The sequence below is a fragment of the Electrona antarctica genome (genome assembly GCF_951216825.1).
Source record: "Electrona antarctica genome assembly, chromosome: 18".
NCBI lineage: Eukaryota > Metazoa > Chordata > Actinopteri > Myctophiformes > Myctophidae > Electrona > Electrona antarctica.
Genome location: NC_136799.1, coordinates 18,227,383 through 18,247,812, shown reverse-complemented (window position 1 = coordinate 18,247,812; position 20,430 = coordinate 18,227,383). Strand labels below are relative to the sequence as shown.

The following is a 20,430-nucleotide window of genomic DNA, read 5'->3' as shown; positions in this document are numbered from 1 at the left end:
CATACACCCCACCACCCCACCACCTCTCATTTCACGTGGCAGGGACTGCAGTTGGCTAACAAGCACACTAACAGGGATAATTACGGAATGCACATGGCTAATACAGCCTGCCAAGTCTGCAGGGAGTCTTGGTGCTCACAGCTAGCTAGACAAACAGGCTCCCTATGAGGCTGTGAACAGGACTCGCTTGGTGAAAATACAAACTCGCATCTCTCTCTTCATTTTACTAGCGTTGCAGAGTAGAATTATGTATAAATTATACCAAACCAACCTGAACCTAACTTCATCAGTCTGCTGCTGTTCTTAAATAAGTAAATTATGTTATATGACTATTCTACTTCCTCTTCTGAGGCCTGCAACCTTCCGAGAGGAAAATAAATGACATAATCCAAAAACAGCACTGCAAAACACTACATAATCACAGAAATTCAAATGAACAAAGAGAAACAAATTAGATGTGTGAATTTGAATAAATCCCGACACAGGCTGACTGGGTGTGTCCAACATCTAAACGGAAAAAGGCTGTGAAAATGTTCTGACATGAAGGCGAATGCTAACGAACAGCCATTTGTTTTTTTGTTTTGTTTTTTACTTTTTATCCCAAGATTTTGCAACCCAGTTTTTTCACCCAGTGCCAATTATCTAATGTAATCCTATGCATGAGGAGTCCAAGCTGCTTCTTTTCACCTGACAGGGAGGAATTTCCCTGGCCGGACATAGCGCGTGGAAGGAACACGTTATTCCGACCAGTTCCTTTCCCCTCCATCAGGCGCCCCGGCTGGCCAGGGGGAAGTAGTTTAGAGACCAGGATTACTGGATGTTTTTGTGAGGGTACCTACCCTAGGGGACACAGGGAGAACATGCAAACTCCACACAGAAAGGCCCTTTCGCCAACCCCACCTCGGGTATGGGCACTGATGACACGGAGGAGGGAGCACGCCCCCAGCGCCGACAGCGTCCCCAGTGGGAATCGAACCCAGGACCTTCTAGCTGTGAGGCGACAGCACTACCGACTGTGCCACCGTGCCCCCCCTTGTTGTTTTTTTTATTAAACATATGTACAAAAACACCAGACTCACTATGGCTGTCAATCCACCGCTCTCCTTTCATTCCACACAGTGTCGGAACTGCAAATGCTAAAGCGTAACGGTCATGAAAGCAAAGTCAACATTCAGACGGTATCTAGAGAGCCAGCCCTGAGTGGTGACACGGTCTGAGTGGAAACAGAGCATGCCCAGACAGAGTCAATACTACAGTGGACAAGGGCATTTCCCCTATCAGACTGTGTGGGTAGACAGTGAGTTGATGAAAGATGAGGCAGGTTATATATTCTGGGTTAAGGCGGGTCAATTAACCGAAAATATTTAGAAATTGACACTTACCACCAATAGCCTATATCTAAAAAAGATATAGGTCTAAAAAAATGTTTTACATTGTACAATGGTCAATGGTGGTGTGCAAAAATAGGCGACCTACGATTGTAGATATTATATTATAAAATCATTCATTTATCTTTTTATTTAACTAGAGCCGTGCCCGTGGGGCCTTTACAGCGGTGCCCGTTGGCCACTGTGACTACTGGCCTACTTGGAATGATGCAAGTTGGAAATGCATGCCCCACCCAGATATTATGCGTTGGAGCCTCTACAGCGGTGCCTGTTGGGCACTGGTCTAGACAGATATTGTGTCCCTTTTATGCCCATATATGGAGTTATTTGTCAGGCGTGCCTAAATATATAGTATGCAGAGTATGCAGACGTCAGAATTATGTCAGAACAGGCCAGCTCCATATATTGACCCTGGGCAGGGGTCCTGTCCAGAACCCAGGAAGAGGTCTTCTGTTTTTTCGGCGATTCTGGACAACCGTGGGTCCAACCGACTTGACACCAGGCGCTGCACCCTCTGCGGTGGAGTGGCACGCGCGTATCAAATTTGAAGTCGGTGGGGCGAACGGTTCTCGAGTTACAGACAGACAGAGACACGGTGCATTTATAGGTAGATAGATTGAGGCAAAAGTTTGAAATTGTGATATTGATTTGAGTCGTAAGAAAGCTTCCCCATTCAACCTCAAAGCAATAGATGTTGATTTTCATAATCATGTTTTCTTAATCTGCATACAAGCTCAACCCAGCTATCAAACACAAAACAGCCATTACATGCTGCTGCACCTGACCAAAATATAGAAGACAATACATACAGGTATTGTGAACAATGTCACAACAGCAACATTAACCTCTGTGTACTGTAAAACACACTGTGACATCTCCACGCAGGGTACACAACATTCTAATCATCAGTTGGGACAGAACAGTTATCCATGGTTACTTGGCAACAGCCACAAGGGATGACCTGCAGCTTCCAAAACTATCAGTGTAGCATCTACAGCTGTAAAGGGATGGGTGGGACAGGTACTTGACCCGTGGTCGGGAACACAGTGATCAAACAGGCCGGCGGTGCGGTGAGACAAGACAATGTGAGTGAGGGAGAACGGGTGTCGGCAGTCTCCTGGCCTGGGCATCAGAAGAGTTCAGGGGAGGAGGAAGCATCAAAACCAGCAGCTCATGATGCTAGCAAGACGCTGAGTCACTATTATTTTCAACTCTGCAAGGTTTACACTACAGGCTGGATTTTGTTTTACTGCATTTGTTTTTTGCTTCCGTGTCTCACTTCCTACTTCCCTTATATTTCATTGGATTGTTATTTTTACATTTGATTATGTCTGCAGTATGTAAAATATATATTAAAAGGGTTATTCATAAATTAGTCAATGGCATTTAAATAAGAGAGAGAGAGAGAGAGAGAGAGAGAGAGAGAGAGAGAGAGAGAGAGAGAGAGAGAGAGACAGACATAGTATATTGTCTGTGGATCAGGAGGATCTGCTTTCTACAAGCTGTGGAACCAAAAACTCTTACCCGAGGGCAACTTTTGACATAAGACCCCCAGCCTCCAAGACAGACCCATGGGCAATGGTCACTTAATGCTGGTGTACTGTACAATATAAGAATAAATAAACGCTCACACACTGAGGGCTCCAATGTGACAGATGCTTTATTGCACCAAATAATCTGTAACGTTTTGAGCACAAAGTTCATGATCATTTGAGATCATCAGTGTATGAGTGTATCAGTGTATTGGCAAGTAAACAACATAAGCATAATTCATTTGAAATCTGTATACTGCTGCTTTTCACATTGTTGTCACTGAAAACAGTTGATAACTTAACACCTATGATGCTAAAAACGTGTATACACAACACGTCCTCTCAACAAAAAGCGCAGGGTGCTAAGGTATATGCGTCTTTAGGTCCTTTTTAATGATATAAAACAGGATTGCTGTAATCCATTTTGAGCCGTTCAGCCGTTGCAGCCGTTCACTTCCTTGTTTACGGGCCGACAAATATTGCTCATATCTCTGAATCTATGGTGCTAGTCTCCATGGTTTTGATAAGAACAGCAACGTCTCTCTGTCCTCATTTCTGACTTAATCAAGCATCTCGTTTGGAATATTAACGCTTCTAGAGTAGCGATCAGATGAGGTAGTGCAAGGTAGTAATAGAACATTATACCTCCCGGTTTTGGGGGGAAATGGAAGGAGGGGCTTTTCAGGGTAAAATCTGCCCATCTGCTTGGCACTCTAGCGCCTTTATTCTGAATTTCTGACAAACTCTGGCAGCATCATAAGTGTTAATAGAAGATGCAGAAAATCAATTATGTTCCACAAACGATCAAAAGAACAATAATGAATGTGCAATTACTATCAGCAGCATGTGTCATAAAGGGAATAATAATAATAATATTATTGTTTTAGCATATTTTGTGCAGCCACTGCACCAACAGAAGGACTGTGCAAAAAACAGTCTTGGTGATATATTAGCACGCCTATATAGCCTAATGCCCCTTGGAAGTCAAATGATTCATTATTTACTGCTGCCTTAGACATTAATTGCGTTGGGGATGGAGTGTGGGTTAGGGGGAGAGGCTGTTAATGATATGAACAGTGCTGTGCAGCTAGACAGGCTGATACTACGTTGTTAAGTGGATTTGGACAAGGCGTTTATTCACAATGCTGTACTCTCTGGAAAGAACCCCCCAGCTCATTTCTCCACACCGCTAGAAATCAAACCAATTCAGGCAAATTAGAATTTGTACCCTACCCTCCCTCGGAAAACACCCATCCTTGGGTCTTTGTGCCAACACACCGTGCGATTTCACTCAGCAGTCATCATCTGATCAAAAAGAAGGAATGCAGGGCTATGATTGTGAACCAACTTTCACACCAAAAATTAAGAACATTATGAAACGCATGATTATGAATTATATTAACGTAACGACTCTAACTGCTTTTCAAAATGGGCATAAAGTGTAAAAATGTGTGCATGTGCCGTTGTAGTACAGGATGAATCACCAACCCAATAGACTTTCGCTGGTCCACTCCAACTCAATGGGCACGGCATGGCCCTAACACTGCCAGGATTAGTGGTTCACTGGTTTCATTCACCATGTATACTCAAAGGGCAGAAAATCAATTGCCTATATAACTCTACGGGCCAGGCCTGGCATTGAGACAGCCAGGGTTTAGGGTTCTGTAATCTGTTCCATTCCCTATTTTTGCCCAAAGGGCAAACATCAAAGGGGAATGCTTGAGTGCCGTGATTTTTGTTTGTTTGAGGTGACAGTACTTCATTAGACCCCTTGATGTGGTTGTTGTGTGCAATGATATCTTCCCTTTGTATTTAGGGTTTCTTCCTGGAGGCTGAAACCTTGACAGTCAAACGTGCCAATGAAAAAACAGTGATATAGTGACATCCCCTCCCTTTAGCATACAACAACAGCTGTGGGTGCGGCTTCAATTCGGGTCGATCACTACCCATCAACACCCACCAGGCAAATCAGGCATACTTAATTAACTGGTGGGAGTGTCGCCGTGTCCACATAGGAACATTTGAACAAATACAAATAATGTACACTTTTTAGAAAAAATCTTCGGCACTCCATCTTCTCTCAGAGGCAGAGGTTCCAAAACGTACAGCATGTACACTGTTCCGGTCATGCTGGTGCTATGGTGCGTGGAGCTCCACTGGCCCATTAGTCATGACTCCAATCTTGGCACTCCTTGGCAGAATACCACCATAGAGGCTGTCCTTCAACCAGCCTTGTGAGGCGGCATTGTCTGTATGCTAAACACGGCCTCACACCAGTCTCACCCCCACCCAATGCACACACGCTCTCCAAAAACAGTATTGCCACATTTGACCCTCGAAAACAAAGCGGGTCCACTCTGATTTCAGGCAAATCTTGGGAGTACAGTTAGTGAACTATTCGCCTAATAGAACAGTATGCCAAGCAGCAACCTATTGTGCTACAGTGTGTCATGTGGAACTCTGTTACAAAATGTTCTTGTGGTGCAAACAACGTGTTTTGTAATTTTAAATGTGCTATATAAATACCCTACCCTCGTTTACCGTTGCTCTGTAGTAGGTCTATTTATTATTGCTGTTGTTTTTTGATGAATCTTGCCTTTTACCTTGTTTCTACTGTATACTACAGTACTTTTTCTTATAATTACATGTAAGCAGTAACCTTGGGGTGGAAACTATTCTTCCTGAGGTCCACACAAAAATACTAAACACCAACACACAAAATACATGAACCATCTACATTACAACATATCGCATATACAGTACATCCCTCCTACCCAAAACCCATTTTCCACACACATCCACCCAGCATACCCGGACAGAACTCACAACTTCAAAAAAACATCACACCACCACCGGCAACAATCATAAACACTAACAATAAATAGTGAAAACATAAAATAACAGAACAAAACACAACTCTGTTTCCAACAGAGGAAGGAAAACAGTCCATGGAACAACACAGAGCAAACATAACAGAGTAACAGACTAAACAGAACAAGATCGCTTGGAAATTGGAATGTCCAATAAGATGAAGTGACATTCAGTCATAAACCAGACAACAGTTGTCCCCAGGTCGTTGTCACACAAACAAAAACAAACTTTTAGATGCATTTTAAAACAAGCTTTACTAGTTGCTGTTTATGGAACATGGTAGCATAGTCCATGACATTGAGTGGACTGTAAAAAATCTGTTCTCTGCATTGCACAAGTTCTAGGTGAATGGAATATATGAATTCTGAGTGTATGCTTTTAGGACAGTATACTATAGAGAGCATCGTGCATACCCTCAACACAGGCCCAGGATGAACAACAGTGAAGAGCTAGACGTAGACGTGCAGCTTTGTTCTGCAAGTTGAAGCTTGTGCAAATCTCTCTCTTTGTCTCACTTCACCAAACACAGTCAGGATGAGACATAACCAGCGCTTGTAAAACCTGCCTGAGTTAATGTGTCAGGAAATGAGTACATCACCTCCTAATAACAAACGCTACCCTTCCCATTTTAGGTAAACACTTATAGCTGGGCAAGGTTGTATCAGATAACCCCACAATTACCCGGATAACACAGAAGTTTATTTTTTCCCTCACACTTTAACACAATGGATGGAGAAATGTATTACAGAGGTGCCCTGTTAGCACCCATACCACATCAATATATTCGTTCTCTCCAACTAATTTGACATATGTCTCCACTGTGCCGTCTATTAAAGCAGACATACCTTTAGCTCTGGTCCATAGCCTTACTGCTCTTGGTGCCGTTGCATATGGCTATGGAACTGATTGGCTTCCTGCCTCGCATGAAATGCAGACCAGCCTCTCCTCTGTAGCGAAAATAAAAATAATGTTTTACCTACTCACCAATACAAAGACAGATTGTGTAATTAGAAAGCCTACTTTCCTTAGTGGACGCACTCAGAGCCCCCCACCACACGTATAAATGCACTTTTTGGCCAGAAAGGGATTTTGTTTTCACCGGAAAAATAAAAAATTTTAGTTACTCCACTGCGCCCTCCACCGATATTGCCAAGAGAAAACCTTCATAAAGATGTTTCCTTCGGTTGAAAAAAATCCCTTTCTGGCCAAAAAGTGCATTTATACGTGTGGTGGGGGGCTCAAAATGCATCCACTAAAGAAAGTAGGCGTTCTAATTACACAACCCGTCTTTGTATTGGTGAGTAGGTAAAACATTATTATTATTTTCGCTACAGAGGAGAGGCTGGTCTGCATTTATGCGAGGCCCGGAAGTCGACAGTAACATAGCTCTAAATTCAACGGCATTAGAGCTATGGAACAGAGCTAACATACTTTCAAAATGTATGTTTTTAAGATATTACTTTTCTGATTCACTGTGACTAACACAACCCATTACCAAAAGAGCACTCTAAAATGTTAAAAGACCCAAGTGCTAGCTTTTTAACCTCTGCCCTGGCCTTCACAGATAACACTATCCTAGAGTTCTTCAAAGGAGAGAAGACTGTAAAGAGTCCCTACTTCACTCTAAAGCCGAGTTCTGACACTTCATAAGCTTGCGCGGTCTATGTACAGTAGCTGTTGTCAGTCCATCTCTCGGTCCGTCTCTCGGTCCATCAAGGCCCCGATTTGTTGCTGTTAGACCAGTTTTCATCACAAAGCTGACAGCGATGGGACAGAGTGCTAAATCTGTAAAGATCAACAACATCCACGTTCACCAAAAAAGCTAAAGGTTAGCAGTATATGGGCTGCTGTACACAGACAGTGGTGGGCTTGAGTTATAGCCACAGTGTGCCCAGCTCATCACTATCTTGGAATGAGATTGGCCAGTTAACAAACAGATGGAGACATTACAGAGATACTGTATAATATTCCCTCTTTAGGTTGAAACACAAGTCATGTGAATCAAGGATGCTACGGCCATGAAAAAGGTAATGGTCTGACGTGAATGTGATTACCGTATGTGAGAGAGCTGATTAAATGTATACATAATAAAACACTTAAGAATCTTGAGCAACCTACATCCACTGCCTCAAATATGATAGTTGCTAAGCTTAAGACAGAATGCCATTAGCTGCGACATGCTGTGAGCTTGTAGATCGGCTATTTTCAACAAAGATATATTGCAACTTGAGTTGCGGTGGAACCCTGTCGAGCTTAACACCTACTGTATTACTAGATAATAAAGAATGTTTATTTTCCTTAAACTCCCTCATATTTTGAGGACTTTGCCAGAACACTTTGCAGGCTGAAGGGCTCTCATGCTTCCTGAAGATTGTGTACTAGCAGTGAAATGTATCCGTCTAGTAGTATTCAGTGTGCTGTGCTCCTTCAAGCCGGGAGCAAGGACTACTACAAACACTCTCGTCTACTGTCTTGACAACAACCTCACTGCAAGACTTTTGGCAGGTCTTCTAATGCTCGCTCTCTCTCTCTGACAGGAGCAGCAACAAGCATCTCTTATCCCCATCAGCAAGGACACAAGAATATACCCATACAGCCAGACAAGTAGCCTTGCTGTGTAACCAATTTACTGTGCTACTGAAAATGAATTAATTTTAGACCAAGGATAGCAAAATAAGCATCTAATCTTGCCTAATGCCTTATATTAGAGAGCCTTATCTTGAACCAACACAACTCTCCACTCCTCAGGGCAGTCACCTCAAGCAGTGCTGTGTGTGTGCATAGTCACACACTGTGACTATATCACAATGCAGCATGTCACCTCAAAGTAAAGTTGAGCCAGATTGATTTGCCTGAGTCGCTATACATTAACCACCACTGTCCATCCATGCAGTGGTTTGGATCGAACTGAAGCCAATGTCAATACCACAGTGCTGGCCGACTTATAGGAATACGGGCCGTTGTGTGTGCGACGCGCCTCAGGTTGTGTGTGACTGTGTGTGCTGTGCACTGCTCTGCATCCCTGACTGTGCAGACTAGACAATCTGGACTAGAGTCTGCATGCATGAGCCAGGGATTGACATTAGACAGGCAACGATTACACTGATACAGAACAACCTGTTAGTGCAATGGTTCCCAAACTTTTACATTTCAAGGTCTCGTTTGTTTCATTTGTATATACTGAGTCTGTCAGTCAGTTACCTGCATGTAAAGGTAAGGATGAATTTAGACGCCCCTAAAGGAACCCTGAGTGTCCCTGAAATCCACTTTGAGAACCACTGTGTTGGTGCATGCAAAGCAGCATTTTCACACTGAACGTGGATGTGGTGTGTACCTGAATCGCCCTCCGCAGTGCTGGCATTGGTCCCCAACCCAACCTGGGAAGCACAGGCAGCTGCCAGTGGCGGCGTTGCACTGGCCATTCATGCACGCTTTGTCGCATTCCTTCGCCTGGGTGACAGCGGGCAGCCCGGCGAGCAGCGACACGACGGACAGAAGGAGCACGGTTTTCAGCGTCGAGCCGCGGGGGCTCGTCTCCGTGAGAGCGCGGCGAAGGCTCCGGCCGAAGCCCGAGCAGGCCCGCCGTGTCGCCCCGTCCATTCTCTCCTCCTCACTATTAAAAGATGGCTGCTGGCTGCTGCTGCTTGCTTACAGGGCAGTCGCTCCTCCGTTTAATCTGGTGGTGTGCGGCCGGCCCAGTGCGCTGCTCGTCTGTGAAACGCTGTCGCTGATTGTGAGATACGCCGTGCGGAGGCTCTTTGTTGTGCCTGGGTTAATCGGTTACTTGGTTTCCATCTTTGCGGTGGTTCTTCTGCTTCCCACCGCTGCACCGAGCCGCATATTGACATGCGGACGTGACGACACGACAGCGGAAGTGCCGAGCGATTGGTGGAGGCGGCGCGGGTCGCTTCAAAATAAGACTACCTGTAATTGAAAGGATAGATGGCTAATGTGTGGACTGTGGCCCCTTTAAGTCTAGTCTATGGTGTAGCCTCGATCGTCCCAAGCCTAATCAGCCTGACTCATGCAATTTATTACACATTTATAAAATGTCATTGGTTTTCATACTGCTCTACGAAACATTTGCAAGTATTGCACATTGGCTAATTTGTTTTACTAGTGACATTATTCATTTTCTTTTTCGATTGAGGATGTCAACAAAACGAGTCGAGATTGTCACACACACACACACACACACACACACACACACACACACACACACACACACACACACACACACACACACACACACACACACACACACACACACACACACACACACACACACAAGTTTAACGACCCGACCCCCGAAACACAAATCCACAACAAGGACACAAGAGTGTACAAATATTATAGAGTGTTTATTAAATTTAGACTTGTAAGAAGTCATCATATTTCAAACGCACTCCACAGTATGAAGTGCATTCATTAATATCACCAACCCATAAAATGGATTAATCTCGGCATTGAAACATAAATAAAAACAAATAAACATATTTACAATTCAAAATGGACAGAGAACGGACGTTGTGAAGAAACACACAAAAACTACATGTCGAGCAAGAGGCATCAGACATTGGGAATCTTGAACTTTAACAGAATTGGGCCAGGGAATAGATTAGATAGCAAAGAAAAGGGGTAAGAAGACGTAATTAAACAATGCTTGACCTAACAGTGATTTCAATGGGTCTCAGTGGAACAAAAGAAAAGAAAAAGAAGAAAAAAAACCACTTGAACCCCAGCATCCATATTCTAGTGGGAAACGTTATCCAGAAATGGCTGATCTACATGCTCACAATGCGTCACAAGTTAACACATTGTGAGATTGTAGCTTCTGATTGGCTACTTTTGTCGAATAGATTTGATTGGAAAGAGAGATGTAGACGGAAAAAGTTGAAAGTAACTCAAGTCCAGTTTTCTAAGACTAGGGGTTTAAGTGGTTTAAACCCAGACAGTACACTGTAATCCAAAAGGTTGTAGTAGTGAGCCTTAATAATTAAAGCTGTAATCTGTGAGTTCTGTGTCCTACCCCAGGATTCAAACCCGGGTCTCCCACATGGGAGACAGAATGTCTGCCTCTCATCAAGAGGAATACCTGTTTGGGAATTATTAGGGCGGTATTGCACTTATGAGCTTCAGGCAGTACCACTAGTCAACCATGAGGTGTCCAACCCGACACCAGGGTCTACATTCCTCAGTGGAGGAGTAGGGCGAACCACTGCCGATGTGCTAGTTATAAAGTATGAACATACTTTACTATAGAGATAGATTGGTTAACACAATGTGTTATTTATTTTTATTTTTACAATTTAACGATTTAAGGTATGTGCCAAGTGATGTCAAGTTTGTTCAAGAGCTTCGTCTTTCCCCGCTCAAAATGATTTAGACAAAGTCTGTACACAATAAACAATAATTGCGTAAGAAAACACTTTCGAGAAAACATGGGAGAGAGTGGTGTTGGGGGTGGGGTAATTACTAATAACACAATTGTCATTGGAAAGAAAATACAGTTGCTTAAACTGTGATGAGACATTTGCTGATCTGGAGGGAGCAAGTAATCATTCAGACAATGAACCATCACAATTGGGTAATTTTGGACAGATGAAATTTGACTTACAAGTGACAGTCAATACATTACAGTCCTTACAGTAATAAAAAAAGAGCTGCAGAATTCAAAAACTGCCATTATCCAAAATGTCCTTATAAAAGTACAATCATTACAGTACATTACAAGTGTGTCTGTGTGTGTGTGTGTGTGTGTGTGTGTGTGTGCGCGCGCGCACAGATAAGTCATGCGACTCTCAGAAAACTCCCCACACAACTCAGGAGATCAAACAAAGAGTGGTCACATGACTCAGTCAGGTCCAGGTATGGGTAACTTGTTTAACCAAAAGTAGAAAGGAAAGGAAACGAAAGATGATTTAGATTTTCTTTGCTAGTATCATGCTCTCTAGGCGAAGACCTGGGTCAAACAGTATTTGGAAACCGTTTGTATTATCACCAATGACCACCAGGTGGCTGGTGTCAGTACGGTACCACTCGACCAGGACATAAGAGCACATTTTAGTCTAAACATTGTTGAAATCACCATTTTAACCAAGGTGGAAAATGTCACCTGCCTGGTTACTCACTGCAGGGAAAACCCCACCCATGTGGTAGATGACGTAAATTAAAACAAGCATCAAGAATAATCTACAATTACCATTTGACCCAGAAGTGGAGAAGTGACCACATCTCCTACGGCTGGAGTCACAGGGCAACATTCCGCTATCTGTAAAATGCAGCTATCGTGTCATTGGTTCCTCTTCCCACATTATAGTATATCACATTATCTTACAGCAGCCTTATGATAAAGCCATTTACAAAGCAACGGTGCCGTACATCATATGTACAGGATCGATCACACTTATCCATGATTCAGCAAATAGAAAGGAATAGAGAAGTATTTTTGTTTCCTTCATTTATGTACAATAGCAAAAATGAGGTGGTGCAAAATTCATAGAGCACCTCAAAGTTTTAGAATCCCTGTGTAAAATGTACACAAACCTGCCCCAAGTACTGGCGTTTTAAAAGTACTGGCTTCTTTTTGGACAAATCTACAATCACACGCACCTCCTCTGAGTTGCCCTGACAAAGACATGCAAGAATTAAGACAGGAGCCAGAAAAGCGGCTGTGCATTCATTCAAAATTGAGACCAGCAGTCCCCAGTTTCTGAAGGCAAATCATATCTAACGTACTCATACAGTTTTGTTCTAGGCAACACGTGGTCGACCTCTTCTCATAAAAAAACAAAAAGAAAAATAGTTTTTTTTTTTGGTCTTCCAAATCAAGCATGTTATTGGGTGTTAGCAAACACCTCTTAGTGCTTGTACCAGTGATTTGTACTGGTCACCAGTAGATAGAATGGTAAAGCATTATCAAGGCCCCTTTGGAGTGTCCTCTTGGTTTGGTTACCTGAGGTGTAGCGTGAGTGGGCGAACACTGGCCAAGTGACAGGTGGAAGCGATGTGTCGTGAGACAGAGCTGTGGTTAAAAGCCATTCGTAAATATTCGTCAGTGTTTCTTTTCTACTGCATGAAGTACAGCATTGGTGGGCTTCGACATGCAGGACACTACAGTGACCACTACAAAGCTTCACAGCATCACAGGGAAGGAATGTTCATTTAGTATACCTTTCTGCAACTGGCAAGTTCTGGAGACTATCATCAAACCCCACCTATTAAGCACAATTCACACAGACCGAAACGAACACCAAGAACTATTTGCAACTACTAGTTGACCCTGGACCGATTGTGAGCATCAGGTTACAACTCTCACTTGCAGTGAGAGACATTGTGCATAACTGTGTTGTTGAATCCATAACCAGGCAACACACTGATGCGATGACCACTTTCAACCTGGCGTCCCTACTTTGGGCATGTCATTATACAACAGGCAAAAAAAAAAAAAAACTTTTCAAAGAAATCGTAAAAATGGCAGATCTACAATTTTGAGTTTGCGGATTGGCGATTTTCGCTATCTGTTGTACAACAAAGTATATAGGGCTTAAGTGGTTAAAAAGTAGGTGCATTAGGGGAATGGCTGTCTTGAGCAAGGTTTCTGTGCATCTTGATGATTGACGTCCTGGTGTGTCAATTTGTGCTGTGTGTGTGACAAGCAAGTACAACACGTGTTCAGCAATACATCTTGTGACACCACCGTCACCAAGACATACATTATTATTGACACTTGAAGATCTTCATTTTGGGCAGTAGGTTACTGGCATGCAACAGCAAGGGGTGAAGTTGTCTCTCTTAGGCAGTAACCAGTCATACAGTAAGGCTGGAAGGGATAGGAGGGAGTTGTGGGAAAGTAAATAGGATAATTGTGTCGTCGTGGTGCCATCTTTAGGTGCTGGAGGATTGACGGGAGGGCCGGTTCATAGAGGAAGCGCTGTATGTTCGAGATCTCTGCCTCAGGGCCAATCGGCAAGGCACCTCCAGCTCTTGGAAGAGGGGTGTCTCTGTAATGTCAACCGCCTCGGGACGTTCGCTGGGACTCAGTGACAGCATGCTGCGTATCATGCCCAGCTATAGACGAATGAACACAAGCGCACACACACACACAAGCGCACACACACACACACGCACAAACACACACACAGGAGAGAAGGGGAAATGTATTTAGGATGAATACATTACATTTCTTCACAGACCAAGTCATGACATAATGTAAAGTGCTGACTCAACCAATTCACCTCACATAAAGCGCTTAACAAATAAATAAATAAGTGTGTAAATAAAACACACACACACACACACACACACACACACACACACACACACACACACACACACACACACACACACACACACACACACACACACACACACACACACACACACACACACACACACACACACACACACACACACACACACACACACACACACACACACACACACACACAGTGTGTAAGATAGGGAGCAGCGTATTTCCAGTTGGTGAATCACAGATTATGCAAATGGGATTGTACTAATCCAATTACGCAAACATGGGTAAACATGGTAAATGGATTACAGATACTTCTGTGAAAGTAGTGTGAAAGTAGCGGAACTGTTTACAAGTCGTGTTAGTCAGAAATGTGTTGAAAGTTAATTCTCAGGGTTAGATTATGCAAACACGATTTAAGAAGTTTTTGAAATAATGAGTGAGGAACAGCTCTCCGTATAACAACATGATTCAACTTCAGCATGTGCAATGAAGTCTTAATTTTGTTTCATATTGATTCTTTGGGTTTTTGACACGAAGTAATACAAAAGTAAGTCAAAGTAATAACATTACATTCTCATATTTAGGTAATCCAATCAATTATGCCATTGTATATGAATTAAAACAATTAATATTTAAATATGTGACGACTGATATTGTAATATTCAGCTTCCCAGCTTTGGATATCACCGTCTTTGTTCAACTCTCACTAACTGCCTCAAAATCTTAAAAAAAATAAAAAAAATAAAAAAAAATCCTCCTATAACCACTAGATGGGAGCAGAGTATCAAGAGTCAGGACACACTCACCTCCTGCACGTTGTTTTTGGAAAACAGCTCAGGGAACTGCAAAGCTCTCACCTCTGTCAGCGTCTGTGGAGGAGGGGGATGTAAACAACTTTCAGTGAAACTATGGCAATAATTAATCAAGTCCTCGGCTCTTTGTTAGAGACAAAAGGCGCCAGGTCTAATCGCAAAATGAAAAAAACAAACAAAAAAACAATGGCTGCAAGTGCTTCTGTCTGTGTGGTAATTTACATTAAGCAGTGGCCATTACATTTATGCAGTGGTCAGTAATAGGCTATTTACAATAATGCTAATGTTTTTGGCTCTTTTCCAAGCAAGAGTTACAGCATACATTATTGAAAATAAACAAAAGAACAAAACAATGTAATTCAAACTAAAACACATTTAGCACAATATGTCCATAATACAGTATGTTTGCTCACTTACCCGTACTCTCTCCATTTGCGTTCTGAATGGACAGAGCAGCTCAAACAGGATCAGACCCAAAGAGTAGATGTCTACTTTGTGAGAGTATGAGTTTCCAGAAAGCTGCAAGAATACAATGATATTATTCAGTCATTGGTACTTCATTTTCAAGAATCGCAATTTAAATATTTTAAATTATATCAGATTAAAACATTTAAAACACTGCAACACACTTTGTAATTATAAAACAGTTAAGTCTACAACTTATTTCTTTACTTTACGATTCTGACATTACTTAACCAGTGATCTGCCCCGCCCTTTTCCCCCACAACACCATATCTCGTACCAAAAACAGCTGATCTACAAGCTCACAGCATGTGGCAACTGGACGCATTCCGAGATTTTAAATCTGCTATTTGTGATGAATGTTGGCCCAGAATAGGGATGCTGGGTTCCTTGTGGTTCAGTTACCTGCTCCGGGCTCATGTACAGCTTGGTGCCCACCTGTCCCGTGTGACGGGTCAGCATGGGCATGGGAGTCAGGGCTCCTGGCTCATCGTCGTCTTCCTCTTGGTCCATGGCCGTCACCAGACCGAAGTCTCCCACCTTCACCACGTCGTCCATGGTGAAGAAGATGTTGGATGGCTGAAGGATAGAGAAAAGGTTGAGTGATGTGTTATGGGTCAGGTGGTGGAAACATCCAACGTATCTATCTATGCTTCGGATGATAACACAACCCAGGTTTCCATTCACTGTCTTTAGATTACCGGTATTACCGGTATTTTTACCAATATTAAAAAAAAATAAAAAAATTATCATATATATTATTATTTATCTATCTATTTTATTTAACCATTTACACCCAATTGAAACATTTTCCTTGTAGCAGATCTATAAACTCATGACCCGTCGCAATGTGACAAAACTTTAACATGCCCAAAATTGGGCCACTGGGATTAAAGTGGTAAAAAAAAGAAATCAGGATACATGGGCTCTATAAGAGATTGAAAAACCATGTTGACTGTCTACTCGCTTAGAAAACAAAAGAAGAAAAAGAGGGTGTAGTGGTGACTCGCTGGCCGAGCATTGAAAACAAAGTTGCAGAATCCAGGGTTCAACACAAGTTGGACCCAGGACTTTGCAGAAAACCGTCCCCTCCTCTCTGCCTACATCTATCCCCCCCCTCTCCCTCTCCACTATACAGTCCAGTAAAAACAGAATACCCTCACTAGTGATAATCTTTGTATCCCTGTGCTCACCTTAAGGTCCCTGTGCATGAGTCCCTTGCTGTGGAGGAAGTCAACAGCCTCGGCGATCTGCAGGAAGATGTCCAGACACTGGCTGTGTTCCCTCTGCTCAGGAAGACATCGCTGGGACATCCAGTCCTTCAAGTTCTCCTTACGACACAGCTGCATCTGGATGTACAGGTATACCTGGGACACAAAGACCATGTATGAAGTATGAAGTCAGTCATAAAATACTAATAGTGTCTTCAATAATGTACCAATAATGTTTTTGTTTTTTTTCAATTAATCAAGATCAAATATTTTTAAGTTGGATACCAAGTTGTTGTTTTTTTTCAATTAATCAAGATCAAATATTTTTAAGTTAGATACCAAGTTGATAAAAACATTTCAAATCAAATCATTTAAAAAAGGGCAGAAACCGCTTATGTCCATAATCCTTATTATTGTCCTACTTCGTCATACTACAGTGCCACACAAAAGTAACAAAAATATATGAGGTTTCCACCCGACAGCAACGATATGTAAGACATATAGAAACAAATATAGATCATGTAGGACCTATGTGTCAAAACGTAGGTCTTTTATGTCAATTGAACATTATCTGTAGGCCTCACAAGTAATCAAGCCAATAAATAATTAAGAATAATTGTACGCAGACAGTAAAAAGTCCTGCCTATGGACTTGCTCCCCTTGTGTGCAAACAAAGGATGGAAGACAGTCAATTAGACCTTTGCTAAGTCCCTCCCCAACCCGTCCATGTTCAATAGGCACGTTAGCAGTGAGGAGACGGGGCAAGCTGTCCTTCTCCCCCATAGAGATGCATGTTAAATGACGGGATTTCTAAATATAAATAATCGATCATTTCAGTAGCAAGAGCATCAAAATGTCTTCTAAATCCAGTCAACCAGGCCTGTATAGTAGGCTATGCACTGGACAAATTTGCATGACATTATTTAAATAAACTAGAAAATACGAGGAAATGATAAAGGGAGAATCAACTTTTAACGACCACCCGTTTTCATGTTGCACGGTAAGACTACGGTCATTAGTATTATTGCCATCACCTGGGTGGGTCAGTCATGTAAATTACTCGACGTTAAGCCGTGTATATGTTCAACAACACAGCCATGCAAAATAACATAGACAGCTATGAGGTGGCGGAAGCTTGACCTGCATAGCAACAGTTGCTAAACTATTTGGATTGGCATTGGACAATCGCTTTTTGGGGTGGGATTTAGCAAACTCAACAATGATTATTTTGTCCACCATGATAAGCCAACTGTACAACTACATGACATATCACGCACCATGCAAAACAATCAGCACATTTATGTTATATAAACGAAATAACATAACATATAGATGATTATATAAATTGTTACTTAAATCCATTAATTGTATTGACTGTTGCAGCCCTAGCACCTAGCTTGTTTGTGCATATAATGTGCTGAATAAAAACAGCTTCCTAAACTCTGAAATTATTTTAAGATTTTCCTGGTACCGACTGACCTACAGTGAGATAACATGAAAACAGTTCAGAGTTTTGTTGTATGTCTTTTCTTTACTGAACCATAACATGTTAAATATTAAAACAATGATAGCAGAGCAGCAACAAAACCTCACTCAGCAAACGTCTTAACACTACAACGTACAACTTACAATACCACTATGATCACCAATAGTCCATTAATCAATTAACCTTAATCTATGTGATTAACGTAATGACAGTAAAATAAGGTAACAAGTAAACCCACCTTGGGTGAAGGCTGTGTCCGCTGGGCCGGTGGGCTGGAGGGAGGGAGGGTCAGTGTGAGGGAGGTGGGCCGTGGGGGAGAGGACGAGAGGACCACTTCCTGTCCTCTGGTGCGCAGCAAGGAGGAAGAGCTGGCCTTCTCCATCAGCGGGAAGCCGGGAATAGCCACGCCTGAGACAGAGTCCGTCACCGCGCCCACGTCGCGGTCACAGCCCGAGTCTTCGAACACGATGTCAAAGGAGGAGGAGGTGCAGTCGCCAGCGACGGGTCCTCCGCGAGGAGGACACAGCTCAAAAGAGTGAGGGGTGTCGGGGCTCTCAGAGGCCTCTGGGTCCGCCTGGCTCTGGCTGTCCCGTTCCGACATCAGGCTGTCCTGACCCAGGAGAGGGTGGACGGACAGGACGCTGCCGTCCCCCTCACTGAAGCCAGCCGCTCTGAACAGCAGACCCTGGCTCTCATCCACAGTGGACGCGTCCTCCTCCAGTCCGTCCTCCTGTCCTCCTTCACGTGCTCCTGCACCGACTTCAGGGCTGGACAACGGAGAGACAGAGCTGCTGGACACAGGAACCTTGACCGACAGCGCCTCCAAGTGTTCAGGGAATGTCATTGGCCAGTCGGTGGTGCTGTGGCAGAGACAATATTAGGGAATTTTAGTAAATAGATGTTGCAACCCTGAGCTGGAATGTCACCCATTCCATTTCCTTACAGTCTTGTGACTGTCTTTCACCAAAGGTGGGTTGCAGAGATCTAAAATCAGGTATATTGTAACTTGTCTACGACATTTGTTATCAAAATGCTCTCTTCAATGTAATGCCCTTGCGAGCAAGGCTAGGCAGAGTGGAGGCCACAGTCCACACTTTGAAAAAATGTGTGCAAAAATGTGTGCATAAAAATCACACCACAACTTTTAGTTGACAATGAATGGAGAAGTTACGTTATGTGTTTGAGCAAATCGGTATTTTTGTCCTACACAAAAATGTAATTCCCATTGACAATGAATGGAGAATATACATCATATGTGTCTGAGCAAATAGACATGTTACATCATGATAAGTGCGGCCCTCACTTCACACGGGTGTAATTTTCTTTCTTTTATGAGCTCAATTGCACCCAAAAAACCTGAACTTTTAACATTCAGTAGATTTTCTGTGGTATGGTAGTTTCTTGCTCAAACAAGTGCTCTGATTTGCCTGTGATGTAACAGTCCACAAATCCCATATATGACATAACAATTTGCCAGCTGTCACTGTTAAATTTTGCCTGATGTTGTTGCCGCTCAAAAGGCTTCAGAACACACAGAGAAAACCCCAGACAACATAAAATCCACTGAATGTTCAAAGTTCAGGTTGTGTGTGTGTAATTGAGGTCATAAAACTTAAAAGAAAAAACCGGGGGGCTCTTATCGTACATCATCATACATCCTCTCATTCCGGCCAATCAGTCTTCAATGTTTGTGTTACGCAATGTTTGTTTACACAAACACCAAACACTCAAAATTGTCCATTCATTGTCAATGGAATTTAATGTTTGTGTTAGGACATAGTTAGGACACACCAAAAGCTAGACATAGGCAAAAACTAACTGAAAAAGCATGAAACTTTTCATTTCAATTTCATTAGAAATCGGTGTAATTTATGGCAAGAAATTACGACATTGTGACAAGAAGCATGCAGAAACACTTCCCTGATTTCGACACTATGGATATTTGGAATGAAAAAAGAAATTTAGGATAAAAAAAACACCCATTTTGTCTAACCTGCCATCTTTTAGCCATCTTTGGTCCATCTCCTCCTGCCAGCCCTCTGGAGGGCTCTCCTGCCAAGCGTTGAAGTAGCGAATGATCCCTGGGTGCTCCAGCTTGGCCAGCGCCTTCACCTCCCGCATCACCTTCTCGCGGGCCAGTTCCCTGATGACAGGGGAACAGGATAACACAGCAGATTCAGGATCACCTCCTCTTCAATTCAAGCATAACACTATTTTTAATACACCAACTAAATTCACATTAGCACCTGTGATGATATTGAATTTTGTTGTTATTCTTCATGTCAATCACACAGTCACTGTCATGTCTATGAATTGTTTGCATGAGGCCTAAATGGAAACAAGACAACAAGGACTTTTTGGGGGGCTATCGGACTAAGTGTTTGACTGTACCGTTTGTTTTTACATTTCTGTCT

General features: G+C 42.7%; 2 protein-coding genes across 3 annotated transcripts in view; both read right to left on the bottom strand.

The window, feature by feature from the left end:
* Window positions 1-9,704, bottom strand: part of atrn (attractin) — a 147,066-nt gene extending 137,362 nt beyond the window's left edge. For both annotated transcript variants that reach the window (XM_079528363.1, XM_079528364.1), the window contains exon 1: window positions 9,126-9,704. In XM_079528363.1, coding sequence (XP_079384489.1) covers window positions 9,126-9,391 — 266 coding nt within the window. In that variant the 5' untranslated portion in view covers window positions 9,392-9,704. The remainder of the gene's footprint in view (window positions 1-9,125) is intronic.
* A 429-nt stretch (window positions 9,705-10,133) lies between these two features.
* The window catches only part of eif2ak3 (eukaryotic translation initiation factor 2-alpha kinase 3), a 50,981-nt gene continuing 40,684 nt past the window's right edge, over window positions 10,134-20,430 (bottom strand). The window contains exons 12-18 of the mRNA XM_079528366.1: window positions 20,010-20,159; window positions 18,255-18,876; window positions 16,513-16,686; window positions 15,725-15,898; window positions 15,275-15,376; window positions 14,852-14,914; window positions 10,134-13,861 (exon numbers count right to left, since the gene is read on the bottom strand). Coding sequence (XP_079384492.1) covers window positions 13,679-13,861; window positions 14,852-14,914; window positions 15,275-15,376; window positions 15,725-15,898; window positions 16,513-16,686; window positions 18,255-18,876; window positions 20,010-20,159 — 1,468 coding nt within the window. The 3' untranslated portion in view covers window positions 10,134-13,678. The remainder of the gene's footprint in view (window positions 13,862-14,851; window positions 14,915-15,274; window positions 15,377-15,724; window positions 15,899-16,512; window positions 16,687-18,254; window positions 18,877-20,009; window positions 20,160-20,430) is intronic.